Here is a 25,265-nt window from a genome sequence, read left to right as displayed (position 1 = left end):
CTTTAACATCAGATGAATAGTTACACATGAAAGGTTTGATTGGAGATGATGTTGCACGACAAAGGTCGGTCAATTGTGAATTTCTGTGAAAAAAAATTAGTTCGGAAACAAAATTTTTATCAAAATTTTTCTTAATTCAAAAGAGATTCATTAGAATCGTGAAAACGTAGAAGGCATGCAACATCATGTGAAGTTGATTTTATAGCGTAAAAAAGGCTCATGAAATCTTAATATCTCTCATTTCAGTAAGGTGAGCAACCCAATCTGCTTTTAATGAATTTTAATTCGATTCGATTTATAAGATTATATTTTTTTAAATCGAGTTTTGTATTGAATCGAATAATGCTAATAATAAATTAAGATCAGATTTTAGATAAATTTAATTCGATTTAATTTGATATTATATAAAAATTAATTTATAAATTTAATTTTTTATTTATATACATTTATATAATTATATATTTAAATATTTATATTTAAAAAATAATATTTTATATTTAAAAATAATATTTTATTAATTTCAATTCGAGTCGAATATGATTTATATAATATCTGATCGAATCGAATCAAATTGAGTTCAGAATAAATAAAAACTCACACTCGACTTGTTGTCAACTCTACATTTCAATTTCTCTTATATTAAGTTTGTATTTAATTTGTACTAATTTATTAATTTATTTGTTTTATTTATATGTCATGTATAATATTGTTAAAAAATACTTTATGTTTATCATAATTTATACTTAAGCAACAAGTATAGCCCCAAAAAATTAATTAGCTCAAGCATTTGAAGGCGTTGAGCATCATTATTTTGAATTTAAATATTGTTCGGTTATTACTTTTGTTCTATTTACTTGAAAGAGTTTAAATAAAAAGAATATTAAGGATCAAGTACATGAGGGGAGGCCTCTGGATACTTTTATAAATAACTTTTTTTTTAATCTTTTTAATTATTATTAATGTTTGAATTCGAAATCTTTAATCTTGAAATAAAATTCGATATATTGAACTAACAACTTCGAAATGTAATGTGAACCATTCTTATTTTACTATTTTTTATTCTTATTTGATTTTTTTAATTTATTTTTCATTATAAATTTTGTTATGATTAATGCATCCGAGCATTCATTCAATAATAATTAAATACAATTATTATATTTATCTTATAAAAACTTTTTAAAATAGTAGTTTAAGTGAAAGTTTCATTCATTCATAATTTATTTTGAATATATAAAATTTTATAAAATTATTTTATATAAATATATAAAAATCAAAATTTTTAATAAAAATAAAAAAATTTTAATGTGAATAGTTTGTAACAATCATCATGTGTCTAGCATTTATTATCATTATATATTTAATTTCATAAAAAAATTAAAATATTTTAATGTATCAATTATATTTATTTTTTAAAATTTTCAATCAATTTACCTTTATTTTTAATAAAATATCTTAAATTATAGATATAAATTAAAAAAAATTAAAATTAAAATGAATCCATTATAATTGATTTCCATAAGTTATACCTAAGTTAATTTGTATTAACGTAAAATCTCCCTATTTTGTATTGTACCCAAAAAAAATCTATTAGAAATAGGGTATCTTTAAATATTCACTAAATAAATCATTATTCTTTCCCTTCAAAAAGCTTAGCTAAATGGTCCGCCTCACTTGGCACGCGGGAATGGATCTTAGCTGTACCTCAAAGATCGCGTAAATGGAAAAAGAACCTAATCCCTTGGTGCGCATGATGGAATATTATCTTCTTCTAATCACCGTTGCCACATGGACTTATCTGGGATTGATCAATTCCCCTTAGGTGGATTGGTTGCCAAGCAGCTAACTGCCGACTCCTCTTGTTCTGACCCCTTCTTTCCAGGACTTGTTAATAGCTCGAGGTCTGTCTCCTTGCACACCCCTCAAATCTCCTTTTTTTTTTTTTTTAATGTAGTTTAGCATTATTTAGAAGATAACAATAGCTTTAGATTAAGGTAAATCTATCATATTCTCCAATTGCATTAGTTTTAAATCGAGGTAAATGTATTATACTCTTTCGTAATTACAAAATTTTTTAAATAATTTATATTTTAAATTATGAATTTTTTGATTAGTTTCAATTTATATCATTATCATGAAAAAAAAAAAGCTAAAAACAAAATTGTGTACTATTTTTTTTTGATGATTTTTACCTTTTTTTTTTTTTGTTTTTTTGTAAATGTTCAACTTTCAAACAAGAAATTTTAATTCAATTATTTAAAATTGCAATAATTGATTTTTTTAAACTTAGTTTCTCTAACCAATTTGTAAACGGTTTGTTTATATTTTTTACTTAAAAAGTGTAAATATCACCATTAATATTTTTATGATACCGTTGTCATTTATTATAACCATATTTATAATAGATTTTTTGATACAATACAGAATAGGAAGGCTTTACATTAGTGCAAATTAAATTAAGCATAATTTATGAAAATCAATTTTAAAGGATTCATTTAAATTTCAAAATGCTTTTTTAAATTATATATATATATTAGAATATTTTATTTAAAATAAAAGATAAATTAGTTAAAATTAAAAAAAATAAATATAATTGATACATTAAAATATTTTAAAATTTACATAAAATCAAATTAATTCATATATATAATGAAAATAAATACAAGACATTGGATGATTGTTAAAGACCATCTACATATAAAAATATTAAGCTATCCATATTAAAAATTTTAAAATTTTTATCAAAAATTTTAATTTTTATATATTTATATAAGATTTATATTACAACTAAATCTATATACGAAAAGAGCCTGATCAATTTTTTTAAAATTTTATCCAAAAATTAGATGTCAAGAGAGTGAAAATTTTAAAATATATATTAAAATATTAGTATTTTAAATTAAAAAATATTTTTTTAATAATTTAATATTTCAAGTCCGAACTGAATAATTCGTGTTTAAGATCCTATAGATGGACGAATAGCTCGAGCCGTAACCGTAAACAAGTTTAATTGCGCCTTTCCTAGTGGGAAACGGAGAAAACGTGAGGAATGAAACAGACTAATCATAGCCGTTCAAAAGAATCATACGAACTTTATTCACCGTCAAATTCTTTGACTTGACTTTCCATAAACCTCTCTTTCCAATTATCGTTTTTACTTATCTGCCCTCCACTCCAACGCGTTAAATGAGATGATTCTTACACGATATTATCGTCCTTGGCCGGCCTATAAAAATGGCAACCCAAACTCCCCTAAAATAACCAGAAGCCAGGTGGAAAGATTGCAATTTTTTTTAAAGGAAATGGGAAGTGAAGCTGAGATTGTCAGGAAACCAAGATTTCTTTGCCTCCATGGATTCAGAACAAGTGGAGCGATTCTCAAGAAACAGATAGAGACCAAGTGGCCTCAATCAGTATTGGAAAAGATTGACCTTGTTTACCCCGATGCGCCTTTTCCAGCTGAGGGGAAATCCGACGTCGAAGGGATCTTTGATCCTCCTTATTACGAGTGGTTTCAGTTCAACAAGGTAAACAAATAATTATTACACGTTTTATTCTTAAATTTTTAATATTTGCCTGAGATTTTCAGCTGAATAGAAACATGGCTCTACTTTTTCTTTTTGTTGTTGTTTTTTGTTTCAGGAATTTACGATTTACACAAACTTTGACGAGTGTCTTGCCTATATCGAAGATATTATGATCAAGCAAGGACCGTTCGATGGTCTCCTAGGTTTTTCACAGGTTTGTTCTGTTTGGTTGCCGTTGCCGAGAATTGAAGTAATCCTTTTATATTCCATTTCTTTTCTTTTCCGGTTTGGGTTTTTTTTTTTTTATTCACCCGAATTGAAGGAATCTTTTAACTATTGAATATTCGTCCAGGGAGCCATCTTGTCAGCTGGGTTGCCTGGACTGCAGGCGAAGGTGCGTTGAAACTGCCTTTCATGTTTCCAATTTTATATTTTTAATCTTTAAACCATTTTTAGGCCCACAAATAAGGGTTAAGGAATCATGCCACGTGGATGGCTTTGGCTATGGTTGCAGGGTGTGGCTCTCACGAAAGTTGCCAAAATAAAGTTTTTGATAATAATTGGAGGGGCTAAGTTCAGGTCAGAATCAGTGGCAGAGAAAGCTTATTCTCCCCCCATACAATGCCCATCAATCCACTTTTTAGGTATACTGTGGTCTGTCTTCCATATTTGTTTTATTTTACCAAAATTTGCTTATCTTCATTGAGAAATATGAAAAAAAATACCAACTAAATGACTTGAATTAGTGATTGAGTTGAGTTTGTATTTAGATGTTCATATTATTTTCACCTTTAATCAATAAAAAATTTCTTGCTAGAGTTATAATTCCTTGGTGAAAGAAAGCTTAGTTCCCTTGACCTTGTTGTAACTATTCCAATAAAAATGAAAAAAGATAAAACCAAATAGGAGATTTATTTTGTCATACTGAAATAAATTAGTTTACATGAGCCAGCATTTGGCTTGAATGTAACGTTTGTTTATTTAACTGACTCTCATTTTCCAACCCTGTTTCAAACGGTGCTATATTATATATATATATATATATATATATATATATATTTGTTTCTTATTCAGGAAAGCCTGTTTTTATTGCAGGAGACACGGATTTCTTGAAACCACATGGATTGAAGCTCTTGGAATCCTTTGTAGATCCTGTTGTTATTCATCATCCAAAGGGCCACACTATTCCCAGATTTGGTGGGTAATTTATATAATAAAATATATGCAAATTGTTTCTTCTGGTTAACTGTGATAACTTATCCCTATATTATATATATGTGTGTTACTTATCTAATGTGAGTTAAGTCCTGTGTGTGTGTGTGTGCTTATCTAATGTGAGTTAAGTCATATATGTGTGTGTGTGTGTGTGTGTGTGTGTGTGAGAGAGAGAGAGAGAGAGAGAGTTAAGTCATATAAGATATAAAACGACATGATGGTGCAATGAGAATAATAAGTACAAGTCCATATAAAGGTATAAGTTCGAAAAGTTGTTCGATTAATAGTTCTTGAGTTCGGGTTGTGACAATAACACTTTGCATTAATTTTTCATTGTGATTGATAGAATCTCTTTGCTTTTTTGTTAATTCCAGATGACAAAGGATTAGAGACAATGCTGAGCTTCCTGGAGAGGATTCAAAAGATGTTAACTGAGAAACAAGAAAACGAATTACACTGCAAAGAGGGTGCCTTAGAAGCATAAAAGTGAAAGCAGAATCATTTTAATCATCTGCTTGTGATAGCACTAATTCTTAGCCAAAAAAGCTTGTTTATTTTCAAATGCCCATCATAAATTATTTTTAAGTTCTATAATTTTGCATTTTTTACCTTGCTAGACTGGTTATATAAATCGGCAAAAGTTTGTACTATACGATCATTAAGATATAAAGTAAAATTAATTTGACAATTTTCTTCAATTTCACTATGGTTTTATATAGTCCTTTCCAAAGGAAAAAAAAATTTGAAATTAAAATCAGTCATGAACATAAATTTTAACCAATTCATTTGCGAAAATATCGTTAGCAAAGGAAACAATGATAAAATGTCCAATTTCCAGCCCACCATCAAAATGTCCAATTTCCAGCCATGCAATCCCAGCGTTCCCTGCGTTCTATTAGAAACCAGGTGAAGTGGGAGGAATGGCGTCGTCGCTGCAAAATCAGGGTTCTATTTCGTACCTAATGCAGCGAGAAGTTGCTCATGGGTCCTCTTGGCATTAGTGTTAATCAGCTAATGGTTAGTTCGCGTTTCTTAACTACATTTCTTAAATACACATTTGTTTCATTGTCTATTTCTTTTTTCGATTTTTGTTTTAAAGCTTGAATGAATTCAGTTTTATGTGAAATTGTCAGGAATTGGCTGGTTTAAGCGTAGCCACATCGATTGCTGAGGTAATGGCTATTACCTTTTTTTCGTTTTGCTTATTGAATTTTTCTGGTTTCCATACACTAATTTAATCATACAAAATTTCCGTGTTTTTATGTTTATCTAAGTTTGCCTAAGAATGTTTCCAACTTGATATTGAATTGGTTTCTCTACCTTGTCTTGCTACTGTCTACTACTGCTAGGATCATAGAATGTCAAATATATATTGTTCAGTTGACAATTCTGCTTGATATTATATAAGATTATAGCTTGTTCAGTCTAATACTACCAGGAGCTTTTCTCTTGTTACAGGTTTATAATCCAAGTGAGTATAACCATGTTCTTGCAATTTGTGATCTGGGAAACAATGGAGGTTATGGGCTGGTTGCTGCTAGTCAAAATGGACATTAGGATTCAGTATGTGTGGTTCATTCCAATTGTTTAACTCCTTTATATATGTTTTCACCTTACTTTCAATACTGAAACTTCCAGTCTTATTGTAAATTTTGATGTGTTATCCCCATTTGCAACCAGCTGCGGTTTACTCGATAATTTGGTTCAAGAAGTAGGACAATTGACAGGTGTAAAGCAGGATTGAATCAAGGAATAACTGCTTTGCTGGCTGAGTTAGCTTAGTCTATTACTAACTTGAATTCTGGCTATTGATTCTTTAGGCTATTTGTAATTGATGTGGAGAGGACGGTAATCATCAAAATAAAATGGTGGATAGTAAATTGATTCTTTGGGTGTACCTTGTAATTATGTTGCATATTTATGTGGAAAATTGCTTTGGACCTTCAGGCTTATAACTTGATTTATTGAACTTTCAACTTCCGATGTAAAATTGAAGTTTTCTGCAATGTGAAACAGAATCTGATTAAATAGTACACATTTATTGCATGTTGATATGTTCTATGATGATCCATGGGCTATAATGAACTATGATTTCCTGGTAAGAGTGGAATGATCTGTGCAGAAAGTTTCTGATTAGGAATTAGAGCAATACTATCACAGTCATCCTCGAGGAAGTCAAATTGGAGCAACAGTAAAGAAGCTGGTCTGTGACTTACATAAACATTCTGTTAAAATGTACAGGAAACATGGATAATAGGTCTATGGCCTTTTTTTTTTTATCGTATTAATGTCCATTAGAAATAAAAAATGATAGGTTTGATAAAAAATTAAGGACCAATTTCTTGCTTCAGAGTACTATAGTTCCTGGAGGCATATACTACACCAGCAATACTAAGAACTAGAAGAAAAATACTGAAGGGTGCGTTTTCTAATCTTCAATGTGTGACCCTAATAATTTGGTTTATGACAATATTCTTCTATAAGCAGGGTGCTTCAAATTGTTTTCATTGGCTTGATTTCCATTAATATCTTTCCAAGTGAACTGCTTGTTCTATTTACTTCCATTTAATGTGTTCATCATCACAAATGACGAGCCATGTGAAAAGCTTGAGACTCCAATGGGAGGAAATCAGAACAAAAAAACCCTTATGTTTTTCTTTATGCAGGAGTTTGATTCACAAGCCTAAACACTGAGGAGGATACAGACTTCCACCAGAGCGTTTTGAGTTTTCGTAAGGACAGCAGTCCAATTTGCATGACAGGTTGTTTACTTTCACTGTCTTGCTATAATAATTGGGCTGTAAAATATGAATGGAAAGAGGATTTTATCCAAAATCTATCCCAACTTCAAACCCTTTCTATATTGGGTTGTAAAATACGAGCCATTTTATTTAGATCCATTGTTTGATAAATGCTTTTGTGATGAGTTGATAATTGGGTCAATTCCTGAAGTAGCTAATAGTTGACAATGCTTTCTATGTTCCAATTACGCAAGTTGAATCACCTTAAGCAGTAAGTCAAGCAAGTTCAAGTCACTCAAAGCTTTCCTCCCCTCCCGTGCCGTCTCTCTGTCACCCTCTGCTCCCTGCAATCCACCCCCACAACACCTCTAAAAAAATGCCATAGGAAAAATGGGTCTCTAGATGGATTTTACTGACACTAGTCTACATCTCACTTCAAAATATCTTACTTCCCTCTTGGCAGATGCTTGGTTTACCTCGGAAATAGAGGACATGATTCGGCAACCAGGAGCAGAATTTAAAATTGTGGTTAAAATTATTCAAATGAAGGTTGGTCCAATTGGTATTATGTGTGCTATTTTGGCAGGTTGGAATATTCCCCTATAGAGATCAATGGAAAGCGAGTTTGGAAAATTATGCTTTTGGCTCCGAGTAGTATATTCATCTTCTTCATTGTGAAGTCCACCACGGTGGTATTGTTTCATTGATATCTATCTATTTCTAGATAAAGCATCAATTGCATGCCAGTTGCACAAACCTTCTAAGCATGTGTTCTCTTGGTGGCATTCTGAGGTGTGACATTTTAAACAAAACAGAAGTGTGACATTTTAAGCAAAACAGCATTAACTCATAAATACAGAACAGATATGAAATTTGATTGTGGTTAGAAGACGTTAACTGCATGGCATTAAGAGGATCACTTACATGGAGATGAAGTCATGGCAGGGGCACAAACAAATTCCAAAGATTGTGAAACACGGGTAGCAAATTTGCCTTGCATTTATTAGTGTTCTGTGATATTGCTTTCTTCACAAGTAGAACATCATTATTAGTCTACGAACACATCATTTGATAGTTTATACCATCTAACATCTTACGAAATAATGACATGTTTGGTGTATATGATTATAAATAAAATAAAATAAATTAATATTATGAATAAAATAAAATAAAATAAAATAATTTTATTTTATATTTGATGTATAGATAAATTATATTTTTTTTCAAAGTTTTTATAATTTAAATTATTAATATAATTTTTAAATATATATAAAATTTTAATTTTATAAATTAAAAATAATTTTTTTATTTTGAAAGGATTGATTATATCATGCAAATATAATAATTAATTCTTTTTATAATTTAATCCTTATCTTTGCATATAAGTTAAATATAATATATGATGATTATTATTTTATTTTATTTATTTTATACATCAAACATAAAATAAAGTCACGGGATCCATATTTAACCTTTTGTTTTTTGTTTTATACCCTTAAGCTTGCATTGGATAAGAGATTTTCCGAATTTTCATGAGCACGAGATCATTGAATTTCTAGATACCCGTTTGAAAACATTTGACTAGGAATCGTATTCGTTGGCTATCCTTTTAAAAATAACCACTCTTTTTGTTTTCTTAGGAGCAGTTGCGTGCAAAGGACATGGACTCGAATGGCCCAATGCTCTAAATACCACAAGTTTTGTGATAGTTATGATGGTAAGTCACTTTATTAGTGGATATTAAACTTTCCTTGTTATATTCCAATTTTCATGATTGGGACTGAGGTGTTTACCGTTGATAACCATCGAGGAATGAATACCCTTTGTTGTAATCATGCTTGTTTTGACACTGCCCCATAATTGGAGCGTCTGAGTTTGCTATTTGTTATTTGTCCATGGGAAAGTCTGCATCTGGTGATTTTTTTTTTTTAATGGTATCTTTAGGGGGGAAAAAGAATGGAAAAGAAAGAGTTTGGCAGCCTTTCTAGGACTAAGCCCATCTGCTTTATTTCATTTCAATTTGGTCTGATTTGTAAGCTTGTCACCGAAGTTTGGAGATTTCTTTCATGGATGCGTCTTGATTTTAAAATTTTTGGTTGGGTTGAAGGAGGGTAATGCCAATTCTGACCAAATCGGGGTCCACCATGAAAAATAAAAATCTGGGGCTCCTTTTCAAGGTTCTTTTGACCAGGGTTCAGCTGAAATCTGACACACTACTTTTTCTGAAAGGCCAATTTGATGCAATGGTGTCTGCCCCACTTGCTTTTTTTAAAGGGTAAGTTTCCCCTTACCAATTAGTGACATACCACGGACAAGGATCTTGGGTTTTTAGTGAAATTCAAAGACAATGAGCCCTTGCTCTCTCACACATCAGCCCAAGGTCCAACAGCCAATTTACATATATATATATATATATATATATAGCAGCGAGCATTGTTATAGTTCTAAAGGATAAATGATTAGAAGATTCCCTCTCCCTCTTTCAAATGACTGCATCTAAAGGCCTACGACTTGCATATGGCTTGGACTCTTTTACTATAATAATATTCTCCTCCAAGTTGGCAAAGCTTTTTTTGTTTGATCAAAGGAATCCTTTTCCACGACCATTGAACCTTGAATTCGAATTGGTGAAACATTGAGCACCAAATAAGTAAAAATAATGGAGGTTGTCCCAGCTGTTCAAAATATGCGAACAAACAGCCTTAATTGTCCCCCTGCAAGTTGAAGATGGATGCGTTTATTCTTCTATCTTCTATCTACATACATAGATCAAGGATTGAATAAACAACTAAAATATGATTGACCTCGGTACCTCATTCCGTGTCAATGACAAGAATCACCCTCTCCAATTCTATTCTTGACCAAGCTTATCTTTTACCTTGCTCAGTTTGGTGAGTTGTACAAAATTTTTAAAATAAAAACAATGACATAGAACATGATTAAGAACATTGTTATCAATAATAAATCATCTGACAAAGGAAAAGATCTGTGTTACTTGGATCAAGGGCAATCAAAATTTTTTCTTTCTTGTATTTGGAGGATTGGGTTTTTATATCCATCTTCGGATACTTCATGAAAAATGAAAGATACCAAAATCTTTGATTTAGTCCGATTAATTTATATAATTATTTTTTTAAAAAAAAATTTAATTTTAATATTGATATTTATTTTTTAATTATTAGATGACAATAAAAAAAAAAAAAGAACAATGTAGAAAAAGAAATCTGTTTCCATTTTACTTTGTCATTCGAAGATTTTATTCTTAAGGCTTGGAACGAATGAAGAAACAAATAATACTTGACATGAGCTTTGCAATTTAAAAGTCTTTTTGTGTGTAAATGAACAGAAGAACAAGCAAGCATTGCAAGTGGGGGAACCCATCTTCAAGCGGATGGAAAGAAACAAAGCATATTGAAACGTGGATACAAAGAGAGGACCTCTCCTCTCCTCTCCTCTCCTCCTTCAGTCACAACGTGACACGCAAACTTAGTTATGCTCTATCAACAACAGTGTCTGTTCTTGTTAAACAGATGGTACTTTTCCATCAAATTTTCACTGTTTTCAACCAAGCTTATAAATATGCTACCCACCCTAACTATCACTGATTTGTACGGACGTGCTTCTCCACTGATAGACCTATCACTACATTCTAATTTCATACTTTTTCTTTGTAAGATAATAATTACTACTAATACTCCTATTCCATTAGACTTCAAATTATCTAAAAGCATAAGGAAATATCACCCCAACTTTTTTTTTTTCATTTTTTTTATAACTCGGTCAAAGATTGTTTCAAGTTTGTTCTAAGTTTAATTCATTTTTTAGCAATTTTAAAGACGTATTTACATTTAAGCCTTTACTCTCAAAATATTTTTAGCAAAAATTATTATATTATTTTCATATTATTTTGTTATATAAATAAATTTTATTAGGTGTGTTCTACTACTTTCTTTTTTGAATTTTTCCATCAATACGTGGCACGTATAGTAAAATTAATTATTAAAGTATTGTCAAAAAAAAAAAAAAAGTCTATGCTCATTTGCATGGTCATAGCTGCTAGGGTTTTTCTATCCATAAAAGGCAGACTACGAGCTTGAAGTGCTTGCTTTTGTCAAATACAAACAGTGCGGGGACAGATAGCTATAGACCGAAATTTTCGTTTCAAATTAAAGATGAGCAGATGCTAATCTTTGACATTTGACATCAAGCTGATCTCAAATCTTTCTTAGTTTTCTTTTTTTATTATTAATTTGAAAAAAAAAAATCAATCTCAATTCTTGACCTATGTGAAAAAAAATAGTGAATTCAAAATTTAATCTTATTAGTTTATGTAATAAATTTTTTATATTATAATTTTTGTCAAATATTATATCTATATAAAAAAAATATTACATCCATTAATCAATTAAATAATTAATTATTACATGATAATTAAGTTACAATTATTAAAAAATTAATTAATAATTAAAATATAATTAAACAATCAAACTTACAGTAAGACTTAAATATAAAATTTTAAAGTTTTAAGATTTCTTTTTTACCATTAAATTCAAAGACAAGATAAAAAAATCGATAAAAAAAGATCAAACAATAATTTCAAAAAAAAAAAGACCAAAGTAATAATTAGGCGAAACCAATCATCAAATAATAAGGGAGTTAAAGAATTTTTGGAGAGTCCATGACACTTGCCTACCTATTCTAGTTTTGCCTCTAATAAAATCAAGATTTTTTCGATAATCGTTTTTAAAAAATAATATTTAATAGATTTAAAATTTAAATATCAACATAAAATTATTTTTTATATTTCAAATTATTATTATTTAAAAAAAAAAAAGGGTTCAAGCTACATTCTCATAAATAATATTTTCTTACAAGAAATTTGAATAAGGAAATCTTGGTGAAGACAGCTAATGGCAAGAATATATGCCGATTTGCCAGAAGTCAGAAATTAGGTTCATGTCAAAAACTTGCTTTGTTTTTACGTGATATTAGGCCCTGCAGTTTCCAATATCATGAGTTGTATATTTATTTCTTCACACGGTGAGCTGTGACTACAGATAACCTCAGAATTTCATACAATCCCATCTTTGGCAACGCTTAACGTTAGAATTTCATACAATCCCATCTTTGGCAACGCTCTCTATTGCAAATTCTTTATAGGAGCCACATTTCAGATTAAAGCAAACCCAAGTTTTTTTTTTTTACAATCCTTAAACCGCAAATTAAATGTAATCATTGAACTTGTATAATAATAGAGTTGAAGCTATTTTTTTAAATAAAATAAAACCGTAATTTAAAAATAAAATGAAAAATTATAAATACTTAAATTTAAATTTTAAATTTATTAAATATAAAATTTAAAAAATAATTATATGAATTAAATAAAATTTCGAATTGATCCAAATCGAAAGTACATGTAAAGTTTAGACAATAAGAAGATGCTTTTGTGAAGAAAAGGAGGGTATAAACTGTTCACTTAACTAGGCTTGGCGAAAAGCAAGATCAATCCTGAAAATGGTGCAAGGAAAGATGGCGTTGTACTGCAGTCCAGAATGTGCATAATAATTTAATCAAGTTATTGATTAGATTAAATCAAATTAGTTAAACAAAACAATATATATGTATATGATATGGGAAGATATTTTTAATAAAGTGGTGGCAGCACGAGAGAGCATACTTTAGTGGTTGAGCTCGTGCTTAGTTCATCCCATAAATGCACTTAACCGACTAAATTTCCGCTTTTTTTTTTTTTCATCTTCTTCACCAACTAATTTCTTTTTTTTTTAAAATCTTTTTAATTTTTTTTTGGGGGGGGGGGGGGGGGGGGTGGTTGCAGGCCACCCCACCAACTGGGTTTTTTGGTTGCAACCTGAGCTACCCAATCAGTTTGGTTTCCATGTTTTTGCTTTGGACGTGAGCGTCTGCTAACTCTCTGCCTATCCATTAAACATATATATATATATAGTTAAATATTAAGTAGTATTTAAACTAAATATGACACATAAATTTCAGCATACTTTTGTTGCATAATAGTAATAATAATAATAAATAAAGTTTCTTAATTAATGAATGTATCCCACCTCCCATGCCGTACACGTGGCCCTCACATTGAATTGATCTGGTGGTGGGTATCCACCAATCAGTTCAAAGCTGCCTAACTTTCGTCACTGAAAAATAATAATAGTAATAATAATAATAATTGCTTTTGAGTTTCGCTTTCATCTCCTCATTTTTTCGGGGATTTTTTTTTTTTTTACTCATTTGTTTGTACAATTTACTGAGAAACCAAAATCTGCTGGTGGTGGAGAGTAGCGGTATTATTAGGAGTATAAAACGTTGATAGCATGTGGCAGCCAAAGCCGAAATTGGGGTCGATGTACTTTTAATAAATCAAGGCCATCCAATTAAATGAAAGAAGTCTCTCTGTCAAATGATGGATTAGATAAGATATGTCAAGTAGGAGAAATAGATCCATCAAAAAGGGCATTTCAAGTGAACCCGATAGCCAAGGTTTTAGCAAAATCCTGGACCTATTGTAGGGTCATTATCACTGTTTTTTTTTTTTTTCTACTTTTTTTGCTTTCCATGGAGACAAGGATGGTTGCTCTGCGAAAAAAGAAAAAACCCAAAGGAAAGGGCAAGATGATCAAAGAAAAAGAAAAGCAGAGGCTACCATGGGATTGGCAATGGTCATCCAGGTTAATGTTCACGCCGTAAGCAGAAGGGAATGAAATAAGCTAAGCCAATTAAGTACTGAACTCAGAGTTCTTCTTGTTGAGCAAATGCAATTCTTATCTTTTATGCTTGGCTCTGCTGAGAGGCGGTGCCTGGACGGTAACCCAAAAGACAGGCATGAGTCATGAGAGAAAGGCACCCATTTTCTATTTGGCATTGAAGCATGGGTAGAAGAAAACATTTGGGGTTTGGTCCACTAGCTACTCCCACAAAAGGATAGACAAAAGAGAAAGCTAAAGCTTTGCTTCCCATCACTTATTCAATTGCACAGTCAGATCCCACTTTGATGATAAGTTTGCTTTTACCATCCTGCCATGGAGAATACCAACAAAGAAGGCAGATAGATTTTCCATCCTAATTATAAGAGAGAGAGTGTGAGAGCGAGAAGACCATTTTTGTGGACTCGGCTGCTTTATAACGCAAACGAAGGGGGAGTGACAAATCATCAAATGATGGGTCCCACCCTCGATATGGGAAAATCTATAATTCAACGCAACCGGAGTGCCCAGAAGCTAATTCAACAAAGCCATAAGCTCAAACATCCAGCGCTGCAACTCCATTAAATTTTCATGAACTCAAAGGTATAACAACTCCAAACTCCAAAGAACAGGAGAAATTTATCAGGACCATCGATCATCCATCCTTTTAAGAATTGGGATTCCTGTGGATGGAAGATGGGAACCCCACATGGTGGAGAGGATCCTGCAACGTGTACTTGTACAACACTTTCCACACATAATTAATGGCCCTTCCTGTCAATTGATCATTCGATTTTCTGGATGGAGAAAGGGGGAAAATTTTTTAAAACACAGTCTTGCTAAAGTTTACGGTCCATCCATATGCATATTTGGCATTTATTACCCTTCTCACATTTCTAACAATAACATTAATAAATTCAACAGTCAGGTGCTACCACAACACATCTGAAAATAACAAACATGGAGAGAGAGAGAGAGAGAGAGATGTGCAAGTCTGGGATTTTAACTCTCATAAAGCTACAACTCAAAAACTACAATTTTAATCCAAATGTGAAAATCATCTTTAAGAGAGTGGATAAATACTTCTGCCTATGCTTCTTTGCTGCAAGCATGGAAAAAGAGATCCACCCATCTTGATCTCTAAATCTCCGATTATTCAACAATCATCTCATCTCTTCATCAAAGGATAACGCAATTTGGCCCAAAAACACATATATCATTGCCCCTCCATATAGTTCGATAACCCCTCCTCCCTTCTCTTCTGGCTACCTTCGATTATGATAAAATGAATATGAAAACAAAATGAAACGTAAAGTTTAAATGCGTACCACTAGAACATCCAACGATCCGATAACTTATACAGACATCCTTTTCTACACTAGTCTCCCTTATCCAAAGTCCTTCAAAAGAACCAAAGTAAAGATGGACTGTTGTCCCTCACTGGGGTTCTGCTTTCAATGCCAATATAACAGCCCAAGCCTGAAGCAGAAGCTATATACCCAACTTTGCTTGACTGGGGTAGCAGGGACCTTGCTGTGGGTTATTTAAAAGATACCCACCATATCAAAATTCCCCGTGAAACAGTTTAAACTTGCTTGGTATCCACAATGAGAATAATTGAAACAGCTTCTTGCACCACATTTGCCTACAAGATGGTGACGAATTTTGGTGCATCAAGTCTAGGCCCTTCAAGAGACCGATACATGTACAACGTTTGAACAAGGTCATCCATCTCCTCCTCATCAGCAGATCTAATCACTTCAACCACCAGGCGAGGCATAGCACGAGCAATCTCCCGGCAACCTTGGTGAGTTAGTTTACATGAGGACATCCATAAGAACCTCATGTTGTAATAGTGATGCAAACCAGAACGCAGAGCTGCATCTCCAAATGGACTATCTCTAATCTCAAGCTTCTGCAATTGCGGACAGCCCTCGAGCACATATTTCAATCCCATGTCACTATTTCCAGCAAAAGCCACTGACAATGTACGGACCAATTTCCCATATTTTCCAATATAGTCAAAAGCTTTATCTGTCAGCAAACCAGATACAGCAAGGCGAGTGAGCTTCTTACAATTCATAACAATGGCTCCAAAACCATCATCCATAGGTTCTCCAGTCACAGAATCAGGCCTGTGCCGCCCCATTATGCATAGCCGGAAAACAACAAGATCTGGACAGTTCTCAGACATTGCTACAACAGCTGCATTAGTCATCCGCTGGCAAAAATACAGTATAGATTGCAATTTCCGACAACCCTCAGAAATAGCCTGGAGGCCGACTTCAGAAACAGGGCCGTCACTATCCTCCCGAGCATCAACAGGAAAAACCCGAAGCTCGCGTAATTCCTTGCATGTTGCAGCAACTGCTTGAAGTCCTTCATCACATATTGAATCAAGGACCTGCATAATGGAAGCTGAGGTAAGCTCCAAAGCCCTAATTTCTTCACAAAGCTTATAGAACAAAATATTGAACACATACCCAGAAAACCTGGAGCTTGGGACAATTGCTTATAATTGGCTTGAGCTGTTCTGCGGTGATGTTGGCATAGCTGAAATTCAGAGACGTTAGATTTGCACAAACAGGGTAAATTGCATGCAGGTAATCTGGAATTATTTCCCTAAACCCAGAGAGACAAACTAAGGATCTGCAGGCAGCAAATGCGGTTGCATAATCTGGTTCCTGATCAGCTTGCCCTGCAACCTCAGATGGGCTAAACGACCCAGTCCCAAGGTGTGTGAGCTGTGGAGCTCGAGTCAACAGGCGATATAGCTGCCCAATTGAAACATATCGATTCAGCCTCAGCTTCTTAAGTGAAGGAGATCTAGCCACCAGCCTTTCCAATGCGTCAAAATTTATTGGGCATTCTACACAATCAAATATCAATGACTCAAGATGCGATTCACCATCAGGAAAACTGGATATCCAATCTGTCTCATCATCTGTAACCTCAGACTCGATCAGATCAAGCACCCTAAGCTGTCTGCAATTATAGAAATAATATCAGTCAACTATCCAGACATTTCCATCCTCAAACTCCCTTTTTCCCTTTTATCCATTGATGATCACAACACATTACTTAAACTCAAACATTTTCACATCCCAATCCATACCCAGATCAAGGAAAACCATAGTAGATCTAAAAGCGGTCAATCTACAAATACAACCATCAGATCAAACAAAAATCTAAGTAAAGCAACAAGCTTTTCTTAACTCCATTCCAAATAAACCAATGACCATTACTCTTAACACCATGAACAGATCTAATCAGCAAGCAATTTATAATTTTATAGCATTATTATCAGCAAAAATAATTTTAAGAAAATAATAATAAAGAACAATACCTGCACTTGGTAACAAAAATAGACAGACCACTAGTTCCAAACCCATCACAGCAAACGAGAACGAGCTCCTTAAACCCTGAAAACGACTCGGCCAGCGTTCCCAGATCATAATCCGTCACGAACATGCGCTTCAGGTAAACTTTCTCCAGCCAAGGGTAAGCCTTGGCCATCGCCAGCACCCAAGGATTGAAGTGGGCCCCCCAATTGAGCGGCATCAGGTTAAAATCCGCGAACCTGGGCTTCCCTTTCAGGTGAAGAGCCCTCACCCTGGTGAACCTGGCGGTGGCCCGACCCGGCGCCACCGAATAGCAGTTCCCTATGAACAGCTCGGATCGCGTCAGTGCCTCAACTCGGTACCAAGCCTTGCACACCAATGAGGCGGCGTTTCGATCCTGCCTCGATATCAGGAAGTGGAGCACGTTTTCCAACACGTTCTCCAGAACCTGGTCCGGGTACTGAGACTGTAACTCCGGGTGACCCGACCCAGACCCGGTAGCGATACAGTTTCGTGCCTTATTGGAAGTGAACTCAAGATCTGACGGCGGAGATTGCTGCCTCCCATCGTCCTCAGACATTTGCTCCGCCTCGTTATGTCTCATGAGAGAAAACAAAAGAAAAAGAAGGCGAGTTGGTACCACACGCGCGGCCTTTGTGATCTAGAGGGCGATCTTCCCTTCCTTTCTTTTTGGGTTGGGTTTTGTTGATTGATGAGATTGAGATTTGGGTTTCTTAGATCATGGGAACATGGCTTAAATGCAAGGAAATGAGAAAATGAAAATACTATAAATTAAAGTTCTCTTTTTTGGGCGTTTAGGTAAGAGAGGAAATCGAGGGAGAGTGGGGGGAAACTCAGAAGGGAAAGATAGAGAAATATATATATAAATATATAGAGAGAGAAGGAGAGTGGAAAGATAAGTAATTTAAAGTTTAATTGGTCAGAGAAAGAGAGAGAAAGAAGGGAGAGTGAACAGTGGACTGTGCTGTCTTTGTCTTCTCTCTTTCTTCTGAGCATTGGGATTCTCCATTCTTCTCTCTCTTTCACCTGCAATATCCAATGGCTCTCCACACTTCTCCATTATTTGGGGGTTTTTTCGTTTTTACAAGCTTTTGTCTTTTTATTTCTTTTTTATTTTTTTAAATACAAAGTTTTGTTGGCTACTTCTGTTTTATAGTTTTTCTTTTGTCAACTTGTGTGAATATTTGTTTAATTTTGCTGCATACACACCCTTGGTCTTTCATTTATTTATAGTTAACCCCTTCTTTTCTTTTTTATTTGAGTTTGATCGATTTTATTTCAAGTTGAGATAACAAGTTTATTTTAGTATTTGAATGATGACAAGATTAATATGATTGATTGATTTATATTACATGCATTGTTTGTATAATTCTAAAAAGATTTTGATTTGAAGTTATGATTTAATTAATTTGATTTTGCAATTATTTTATGACATATCATTTAATAAATTTAAGATTTAAATTTTAATATTTATAATTTATTCCTTAAAAATATCCTCTTTATGCCAAAAAAATTTAATTTTAAGAAGCTTGAAATCATTACATTATGTTTTTAATTTATCAAGTAATTTCAAGTATGAATCTCGTATGTCCTTAAAAATTCATTTTAAAATCTCTCACGAATGCATTATTAAAGTAATAAAACATAAGAAAGAAAGAGAAAATTCCTTTATTTATATGTTGTTAATGTTAATTAAAAAGAACTCACAACAAAGATAATTGTTTAAATTATTTGTTTATTTTTGTAAATAATCAATATAATTTATACATAGTGAAAAATATAATGTAATTTTTTAAAATCTTTTGCTTCTTATATATATATATTTTATTGATGAAGTTATAGGCAATTTTAAATAAATCAATGACATGGTTATTTTTTTAACATTATGATTTGCATATTTTTCTTCCTTATGGTGTGATGAAATTCAACAAAGAAATAGGTTTATTTTGTAATGTACTAGAAATTTAAGGACCAATTTGAAAATAATTTCCTTTACAAACGAAAGTAAAAAGCACCGTCCAATCGCAATGAGGTAAACAGTTGTTTCTTGTTAGTTACTGAAGCTTCAAGGGTGACTGCTGGAGGCAAATGCTGACATAGTCTACGTGGCCGAGTATTTCTTTTCCTTCTCCACGCGCTCCATACCCGCGTGCAATCACGTGGCGGCAATCCCTTTCCCGCAATCATCCCCCCTTTTTCTCTTTCCCCTGTCGTGTAACGAAGATGCATATTTTTATTAAAAAAAAAAAAAATCACTGATGCTAATAAACATGATAATTCAGGTAACTGATTCGCATTTGTTTTGTGTTCAAATTTATATTAATATATCAAATATTAAATTTTTTTAATATAATTTTTATTTTAATTATATCATTTTATTATATTAAAAATTATCAAATTTAAATACCAATAAGTGGAGGCAATTAAAACTTATCCTTTCTTTTCTTTTTGATGTATGCTAAGGTTTCATCATTTGTCCCTCTTCAACACTTTGGATCTAATCTTATGTCCCATTGCCCGCTCTTTGGATCATGAACTCACTCTTAGCTTTTGACAAAAAATAATAATAATTATCCGAACACTTTTATTTTAATATTATTTTTTCATTTCCAATGTAATAAATTTTTTATTAAATTTTAAATATTCATTTATAAAAATTAAAAATTTAATTGAATGATTAAGGTGTTTAGTGGCAACGTCGGTCGAAGCTTTGGATTAATGATGGTTCTTGAAAAAGATGGAACGAATATGTGACATAATGTCGAATTTAAACTCTTAACCTTTCAGTTTGCTAATGTTTACAATGCAGTTTGGAAAGCCCATGTGGTTTAGCCGCAAATTCACAGTCCCTGTCTGTTGTAATTGACAGGGAATTTTGGATCCTTCCTCAAACAAAACCATCACAAAATTTTTCAGCATTTTAAATATGTAATATTTATATTCATTAATTAATCATATGAAAAAAATAAATCAAATCCGCAAAAATAAATTATCTTTGTATGAATATGATAAAACCAAACATATCCCTGAAGATTTAAGCTTTGATTTTGACATTTTTTTTATTGCATATTCTTTTTCTGCTCTAGATCTGCTCTAGATATCTTGGAATCAGTTGGTTAATAGATTATTGTGCTCATTTTTTTTTGAATGAAAATAATAATACAAAAATATTACTAATTTATTTTGAAATTTTTCTTAAATTACTCTATTTTTACTTTTCCTAATACTATCATATATCACCAAAAAAAAAAAAAAAATCTCATTTCTTGGGTGATAGTGAGTTGTGACGATGGCTAATGGGAGCAAGTTTTTTTTTTTAATTTTTTTGGTGAGAAAATATCCTAATCATCAATGCAAAATTATGACAAAATAAGTGGGGGAAATAAGAAAAGATTGTTGATTCTCATGGTCTTCTTTTAATTTGGGGAATCTTAATTTCCTTGGTTTTCTTGGTACTTCCAATTTTTTTTCCATGTAACCAAACAATTTCACCATGACAAAAGCAAATAGCATGGAATAAAAAGTAGGTACCTTCCTTTCAACGCATCAAGACAGATGCAGTGATATAATAAGGACTTGATCCCCATAGGACAACATAGTTGACTTACTTAAAGATTAAAAGTTGGATTTCCACCTAATGATAAGTAAATGCATTAAAATTTTGGAAATTTTCCATTTATCCAATCCACAAATCATGTTAATATTTGTTTTCTTAGATTATATATTTCCTTCGATAATATGATTAGGCAATATCTTTAAACCATGTTTGGAGGTAATTTTTTTTTTAACGATTTTAACAGTGTGCTCTTTTATATCATCATAATTTGATGTATTCGTAATTAAAAACAGTTTCACAAAAAATGGGATTTTTTTTTTTTTTTGCTAACTGAGATTTTATATTGTTGTTTACATTCCAACTTTAAGCATTAAGTCCTTAACTATATGATTATTCTAATTTTGAAGGTTTTTTTTTTTTTTTTGAATTAGTAACAAAAAAATTAGAAATTATATTTTTGAAGTACCATATGGCATATATTATGCCTGCCATTAATTTTAGATTCTCTAGTTAGCGTCAATTTATGTGAGCATAAATTCCGTTCAAAAGGAGATGAGGAACAGGAGATGATAATTTTAAGATATTATGAGAACTCAAAACATAGCCAACCAATTTGGAGCTGGCCATTGATGTTTCACTCTGTCAGGTGTTGAAGAAGAGCAAAGCATTGACATGTTTGCATAATATCTTGGGTTTGATTTAGAACCAGCAGCTGCATTTTTGTTTAAGAGATTTCATTAAGACACTGATTGTTGGGCTACAGGGTCGGCAATATCAACTGTCCATTTACAACATTTGAAAATCAACCATTCCCCATGAAAATTCATGACTTTTCACCATCAATTTCCTTCATGGGGGCCTTCCTCTACCCTCCTTTGATGTAATTTGAACACTGAACAAACTTTGTTTAAAAATCCCAATTGGACCAAAGATATTGACAAATACATTTCCAACAGGAATTTGATACATGATGAAAGGCTTGCTTTTCAAATGACATTTGTCCACATATTTCTGAAGGTTTCTTTAAGCTTTAGATTCCAATAAGGCAGAAAAAAGAGACTTCTCTTTTTGCATGATATCCACTAAGCTACTCGGATTTTAGAGTGGAAGTGTAATTGAGAAAAAAAAAAAAAAAGCATTTGCTTAAAGTCATCTATTGGGAAAGAGCCTTTTTAGCTATGCTGGAAAAAAAACAGGGCCTATGCTCAATGAGACGGTGGGTTTGACAGACAATTGCTGTCCTAAGTTCCATATATGAGAAAAGTTTCCGGGAGGAAATTAGATCAGTAATTCTTTATTTATATTATATTTTATACCAATATTACATATTATAATTCATGTTAAAATATCAAATATAAAATATAATTTTTATTTTCATTAAATACATATATAATTTTTAATAAAATTTTACATCATATTTTTTATATCATTTTTATATTATATCATTATGTGTATTTTAAATTATCAAAATTAAAAAGAACTTGCTTTCACTTGGTTAGCATATTTTAATTGTGTGGATATGGTCAGTTGAAAGTCTAATCTCTTGATCAATTATTAGTCACAAAACTTGAAGTGGGGCTAGATGGATCCAGATCATTGGGGTTGGCCAGCAAGTTTATCAGTACTACAGAATTTTGCAGTATTGGAAACTCCATGAAGAGCCAAAGCCAAAGTTCTGATAATTAGATCCATAACAATCCCATGCTCTATTTTTGCTCAAGTATCTTCGAAGCATTCGCCTGATTGACTTTAGAGATATCAATCATTTCTTTTATGTCAACCCAAAAAAGGTTGACAAGCCACAATTGGGTTGAACTAAAGTTCTGGTTTTGATTAAATGTTGCACTATTTGAAAAAATATCTATTCATAAAGTTGTCTTTTAATAATTCACATGCGCCATGTATTTTTCTCCCAGGTTTAGGATGAAACGCTGATGATAGTATAGCTTATGGGGGAGAAGAATCTTTTTTTTTTTTTTTCGGATTGAATTATTTATTCCTAAACAAAAATGGAGACATTGGTGTTGATTTAAGAAACCCTGCTTCTGTCTTTTGTTGATGATCTATGGATGTACTCCTAGCCCAGTTCAGTGTTTGAGCTTTCATTTTGGGCCTAAAGGAGAAATGAAAATCCAGATCCAACCCACCTAAAGACAATGTTCTCATGTTGTACGAATCAAGAAATTTTCCTCCCTTTCATGATTTACATGTTTCAAAAAAACCATAGTATATTATGTAAAAGCCTGGATGCTTTTATGATGTAAAAGCTGTATGATTCTAAGGAACCCAGTCAAAAGCCATCCTGCAATACATAGTTGATCTAAGGCTATTCAAATGAGATGTAAAATCAATTGATTTTCCAATTTAGTTCATGTGGTCCATGTTAGTAGGATAATTGTTTTTAGTTTGGTGGACTAAACATTGGGTTTTTATGTTCACTTCGATTTTCGATCCACCACTCAAATTTTATCCTCGTTTTACCGCTGTCTTTGTTACCGTTGGAGAGATATGTTTAAAAGTGTAAATGATATATTAATATTTATAAGTTATTTATATTTAATTTGAATAAAATTTAAATTTGATTCAGTTATTATCAATTGAATTCGAACTCGAATACTTCAACTTATCGATTGAATTGAGTTCGAACATTCTTATACTCAAATCGAACAGCTTATAAATCTAATCAAATTTTAATATTTTAATATATTTTAATTAATAAAATATATCAAACTCAAACTTAAGCATAAATAATTGAATTTTTATTAAAGGTAAGAATTGAATTTATTTTTATATATTAATCGAATCTAATTAAACGAGTTTGAGTAATTTGATTTTTATTTTGAATCAAATTTCAAATCTCAAATTTTAAATTGAATTTAAATTCAAATTTAATATTATATCAATTCAAATTAGATCGATTATACTCAAATAAACGATAGAAGAACATTGGGTATATATATAAGTTGCAAGACAAATAGACAAATACAAGAGCCATCAGATCTGGAGTTTTGTGGCATGCAAGGGTCTGCCACAATGATCTGAAAGCAACTTCTCACTTGCCATGATCATATACCATTTCCACACGAAGCAAAGCCCTAGGTGCCAAAGTTACTGGCTAGGTAGTGCAGGAACTAGGCTGGGATGGAGCTGAAAGAGAAAAAAAAAATATTTATTTTGTGAAAGGAGATTCGAACTCAAGGCAAGGGCAACCAAAATAATCTTTATAATCATAAGCTCAGATCATTATGATCACCATTGACTCCCATTTTGCAACATTGCACTATAAACCAAGGGCCAAGCTTCTTGCTAAGCTCAAAGTCGGTGTTTTATTGGCCCAATTGTGTTGGAACAGACCGATCCACTGATAGGTCCAAAACCTGACCAAAGGCAGGAGTTTGTGGCCAGGCCATCTTCTCTGCCTTCATCTTAACTGGCAAACCTGAAACAGGGAGCAGACACACACCAATTCTCTGGCAGATGGCACTTGATTCATATCATAACCCATAATGCCATCGGCCAAGGACCATGGTTTATCACTTTTTAGCTACTTATTCCTGGAGAATGTATGCAAAAAATACGTTTCAGTTTCTAGTTTTTTTATTTGATGATATGTAGAAAAAATATGGAAAAAGAAATTCAAGTCTTAGTGGTGAAAGGTGAAATGGTGAAATTTTCAACTCAATATAATTCATCATTATACAGAAAAAAGGGGGGGAAATGGTGAAGTAAATTTATATTGTTCTTAATCTTATATTATTTTTTTCACAAAGTTAATTACATAATTCTATGTACATTGGATAGAAAATTTAGGATGCATTATTAAAGTAATAGAAACATTAATAAATACATAGGTGACAAATACTTGGGGTGCACTTTTAAGGTGCAACAAAATTTGTGTCAACTGGCATTAGACGTCTATTTGGAAAAGTTTTAATGCCCGTTTCTCTGCTGATGGATTTTGTCCTCGTGGGAAACAGTTGTCAACTCTTATTTTTTATTTTTTTTCATTTTATATTATAAAAACAAAAATATCTTTATAATTTATTTTTATTTGGTTTTTATTTAAAAAAATATGAAATAATTATGTTAATTTAATGTAATAAATAAATTTTATCATATCATAAATTATTAATAAATATAATTTATTATTATAT

The 25,265-nt window shown here is 32.0% G+C and overlaps 3 protein-coding genes across 7 annotated transcripts; 2 read left to right on the top strand and 1 right to left on the bottom strand.

Annotated features, from left to right (window-relative positions):
• The first annotated feature begins 3,215 nt into the window (after positions 1 to 3,215).
• On the top strand, positions 3,216 to 5,427 carry LOC111289348 (uncharacterized). 2 transcript variants are annotated; one of them, XM_022880440.2, is made up of 6 exons: positions 3,216 to 3,524; positions 3,640 to 3,738; positions 3,877 to 3,918; positions 4,039 to 4,168; positions 4,620 to 4,721; positions 5,114 to 5,427. In XM_022880440.2, the coding sequence occupies exons 1-6, from the start codon at positions 3,300 to 3,302 to the stop codon at positions 5,221 to 5,223; spliced, it is 708 nt and encodes a 235-aa protein (XP_022736175.1). In that variant the 5' UTR covers positions 3,216 to 3,299; the 3' UTR covers positions 5,224 to 5,427. The 2 variants fall into 2 exon arrangements, with proteins under 2 accessions (XP_022736175.1, XP_022736094.1); XM_022880359.2 differs by having other exon boundaries at positions 3,238 to 3,524; positions 3,640 to 3,774.
• Positions 5,428 to 5,572: 145 nt separating this feature from the next.
• On the top strand, positions 5,573 to 11,709 carry LOC149519573 (uncharacterized). Of its 4 annotated transcripts, none has more exons than XM_089758283.1 (7): positions 5,573 to 5,756; positions 5,873 to 5,911; positions 6,198 to 6,942; positions 7,091 to 7,158; positions 7,406 to 8,460; positions 9,127 to 9,197; positions 10,827 to 11,709. In XM_089758283.1, exons 5-7 carry the CDS (start codon positions 8,405 to 8,407, stop codon positions 10,955 to 10,957), a joined length of 258 nt encoding a protein of 85 aa, XP_089614409.1. In that variant the 5' UTR covers positions 5,573 to 5,756; positions 5,873 to 5,911; positions 6,198 to 6,942; positions 7,091 to 7,158; positions 7,406 to 8,404; the 3' UTR covers positions 10,958 to 11,709. The 4 variants fall into 4 exon arrangements, with proteins under 4 accessions (XP_089614409.1, XP_089614408.1, XP_089614406.1 ...); XM_089758282.1 differs by having other exon boundaries at positions 9,121 to 9,197; XM_089758280.1 differs by having other exon boundaries at positions 7,406 to 8,172; positions 9,121 to 9,755; positions 10,827 to 11,703.
• Positions 11,710 to 15,178: 3,469 nt separating this feature from the next.
• On the bottom strand, positions 15,179 to 18,390 carry LOC111289285 (transport inhibitor response 1-like protein). The gene is made up of 3 exons (XM_022880245.2): positions 17,540 to 18,390; positions 16,677 to 17,178; positions 15,179 to 16,597 (listed from the first exon to the last, which is right to left on the bottom strand). Exons 1-3 carry the CDS (start codon positions 18,136 to 18,138, stop codon positions 15,839 to 15,841), a joined length of 1,860 nt encoding a protein of 619 aa, XP_022735980.1. The 5' UTR covers positions 18,139 to 18,390; the 3' UTR covers positions 15,179 to 15,838.
• Positions 18,391 to 25,265: the final 6,875 nt, after the last annotated feature.

Source organism: Durio zibethinus, chromosome 3 (assembly GCF_047325235.1).
Source record: "Durio zibethinus cultivar Kanyao isolate XHJ-2024 chromosome 3, ASM4732523v1, whole genome shotgun sequence".
Classification (NCBI taxonomy): Eukaryota; Viridiplantae; Streptophyta; class Magnoliopsida; order Malvales; family Malvaceae; genus Durio; species Durio zibethinus.
The sequence above is the reverse complement of the archived record's forward strand: the minus strand, read 5'-3'. Positions and strand labels throughout refer to the sequence as shown.